Source organism: Rhizophagus irregularis, chromosome 6, assembly GCF_026210795.1.
Source record: "Rhizophagus irregularis chromosome 6, complete sequence".
In the NCBI taxonomy this organism is placed as follows: Eukaryota; Fungi; Glomeromycota; class Glomeromycetes; order Glomerales; family Glomeraceae; genus Rhizophagus; species Rhizophagus irregularis.
Window position 1 is genome coordinate 4,627,478 of NC_089434.1, and position 3,281 is coordinate 4,630,758.

The 3,281-nt window shown below is 30.4% G+C and overlaps 2 protein-coding genes across 3 annotated transcripts; one reads left to right on the forward strand and one right to left on the reverse strand.

Moving 5' to 3' along the window:
* Positions 1-249: 249 nt before the first annotated feature.
* OCT59_026682 (uncharacterized protein) lies at positions 250-1,534 on the reverse strand (the record flags this gene model as incomplete). The annotated part of the gene is made up of 6 exons (XM_066143345.1): positions 250-276; positions 358-441; positions 522-640; positions 875-906; positions 993-1,007; positions 1,467-1,534. The coding sequence occupies 6 exons, from the start codon at positions 1,532-1,534 to the stop codon at positions 250-252; spliced, it is 345 nt and encodes a 114-aa protein (XP_065992872.1).
* OCT59_026683 (uncharacterized protein) lies at positions 1,245-2,698 on the forward strand. 2 transcript variants are annotated; one of them, XM_066143347.1, is made up of 2 exons: positions 1,245-1,669; positions 1,837-2,698. In XM_066143347.1, exon 2 carries the CDS (start codon positions 1,869-1,871, stop codon positions 2,391-2,393), a length of 525 nt encoding a protein of 174 aa, XP_065992874.1. In that variant the 5' UTR covers positions 1,245-1,669; positions 1,837-1,868; the 3' UTR covers positions 2,394-2,698. The 2 variants fall into 2 exon arrangements, with proteins under 2 accessions (XP_065992874.1, XP_065992873.1); XM_066143346.1 differs by having other exon boundaries at positions 1,624-2,698.
* The last annotated feature ends 583 nt before the right edge of the window (positions 2,699-3,281 follow it).

Sequence of the window (3,281 nt, forward strand, 5' to 3'; positions counted from 1 at the left end):
ATCATTTAGACTTTCACGATTGTTTATGCTTCAAGGTATTAACATTTTGCTTAACCTCTTTTTTTAGCTTTTCTTTTAAAAGCCCATCCACTTGATAATGTGAACACGTTAACAAAGTAGTAAATCCAATGAATGAATAAGCCCAAATTTTGAATGGGTTTTCTTTAGACGGCTAAAAACGCGTTGAAATTCGGTGGGAAAGGGAGCGGGAGGGCGTATTTCGTACTTTTCATTGAGTTTGCATCACCTTTAATTATTTGCATTATTTTTTAAGACCTAGTGAATTATCGAGAATTGGATCAGAATTTCCAGAAAATCTAAAAAGCGGATAAAGTAATTATAGTAATCTACCCATACGTGATATACTGTAATACTGAGGATTAGGATTTTTAGATGATGAAAAAGATCATCTCCATAGCGATAGGATTTGAAAAAGTAAATCTATAAATTAAAAGAAAGGAAGTTATTTTAAAATAAAACAACAAACTAAGAGAGATAGCACAAGATATATAATAACGCACATGATACATTATCATAACTGTAAGGACTGTAATATCGGTGTTGCTTCCTTCTAAGATTTCAAATTTCCGAGCGTCTGAAGACCGAAATGAAGACAAACCATGCGTGATGTACGGTAATACTGAGGATTAGGATTTTTAGATGATGAAAAAGATCATCTCCGTAGGATTTGAAAAAGTAAATCTATAAATTAAAAGAAAGGAAGTTAAAAACAATAAACCCAAGAGAAGATAATAAGTGTCATTGTTGGTTATTGATTTAACGCTCCACAAGATCTATAAATAACACACCTAATACATTATCATAACTGTAAGGACTATAATATCGGTGTTGCTTCCTTCAAGATTTCAAATACCCGAGCGTCTGAAGACCGAAATGAAGACAAACCTATAAAAAGGGGGGACGAAAAAAAAAATTAATTAAAGAAAAAATTTTACATTTCCACAAGAGATCCGCTGAAACGAGAACGTAACCTGAAAAATTTTTCACTTTGAGAAAAACATTTAATTTGGGTGAAAGGGAAGGTTGAAGAGAGGAAAAGGAGAGGGGAAACGAAAGAGAGGAAGAGAAAGGGAAGAACAAAAAAAAGAGAAGGAAAAAAAAGTTAGTAAAAAAAGATCGTTAGTATTTTATCACGCGCCACGCGCCGGTAAATTTGAATTTTTCCGCAGCAGATTGCGTGATACATATAGTATATAAACCAAGTGGTGTATTATTACACAACATGTCACACAAAATATCTTTCGTTATACATTTGAAAAAAAAATATAGCCTTATCGTAAAAATAACGCATAGATAATACTATGATATACTATAGATTTTGATCAACTATATATAATCAATTGAAAATGTAGATCCATCATCAAAATAAAAAAAATAACTAATTTACACTAGTCAAAAAGAAAACATGCATTAGTCAATTAAAAAATAAATAAATAAATACATACAATGGATATTTGGATATTTTCTGTTCTTTTGTTATATGCAATGCTTGAAAAGTTCTTACTCTGTGCATCAACAAATGCCGTTGTTTTTGTTTACTCCGTTTTTTATTGGCCAATTTATAACTAATTTCTCTTTTGAAAAAGTAGAGTCTACTAAATCGGTATTGTTTACATGACGACATACACTATCATTCACTTATAAATAAGTAATTCTTGTTTTTTACCTATTTCCTTCGCGTTTTTATTTTCTCTCTCTCTCTTTCTTTGCCATAATATTGTCTTTCACTCCCAAAATTTTTTTATTTTTCTAATCTTTATTTTGTAAAAATGAAAACCGAAATTAATACGATTCCAAATTCGCAAAATTATAAAGTTTCAAAGAGACAACAAGAAATATACAATACCATGGAAAGAACCATCAGTCAAAAAAGTTCAAACTTTAATTACCCAACCGTAAATATAACCGATATAACTGTGAAAGTAAATGAATATCGGTCAAATAATCAAACGTTGTCCAAAAAGAGAGAATACGATACAGACGATGTTATGAAGGCTATTCTTAATGTACCCAAAATCGAAGCCGCGGATCTTGAAGTTGAGGATGTAAATATGTTCGCAGACATATGTCTGCTAAATCATATTTTAACATTCGATGCAGAACAAAATCAAGAAAGAATTGAGGTTATATCACAAATCCTAATCATCATGGAAACTTGGCGAGACATATTAAGGACAGCGTATATACTCGACCAACTTGAAAGTAAACGCCCGGAGAAGGAGAAAGGAATTTCAAGAATCCAAATTAAATTTGAAGAACTAAACAACAAGACCAGCAAAATTCTCGATGATTTAGAAGAAATTTTAGCCGCATGTGACGCAAACCTTGATGACGTCAAAATTCTTCTATATGATAAGGCAACGCTATTCTAAAAGCTTGCTGGTAGTATGTGTTATGTTTTTCCTATTTTGTACATATTTTCTGTGCGTTGTTCTACAATTCTTTTAAAAGTAAATTTTGTTATTTGTTCCATGCAATGTATATTCTTTTTTGGTTAGATCTAAGATTATTTCTTTTTTATTTATTTTATTTTTTTTCCTTTAATTTACATCTTTTTTTTCGTATGATTATAGATTTATTTTTTTTTCATGGATAAATAACGTAATATATTATATTTGTTGACACGAAAAAATTTTTTTTTCGTAATTATGAATAAATTATATCTATTTGTGATGGTAATGATTTGATGAATTTTCATACCTCTCTATAAGGAAGTATGATATTGTTATGTAAGAACATAGTTTATGTCATCTGGAAAATGTTTTCATCGGGCTGATTTTAAGAGAAAAAAGCGGGAGGGATTTCTCCTTTGGTTATCATTCCCTTGTGATTGTGTGAAGCCAATTTTTTTTCATGAGAAAAAAATTTCGTATTACTTCGGATTGCTTTTTTTTTTTTAAAAAAAAAAGAAATTTGGATTATTCACTTTACTAACAAATTTCCCACTAAAATCTCAACTATTACATACGGACATAATTCTACAGAACGTCTGACTCAAGATTACACGCTCAAAGAAATCATTCGAGAATAGATAATAGTGGTGCGACCAAGGTCATTAACCTAAGATAAAGGTTTTTATTCCGTCTGACCGAAATACTGTATATCAACCTAAATTGACGATTTTGAGAAAGGCGATGTCATTTTTGAAAGGAAAGTTTGTGGAATATCCTGGGTGGTATTCTGTAAGTATCCAAATTTTTCAATGTGTAGATGATTCTCTCACTTTGTTTATTTCGCCTCATAATAACACTAACATCATA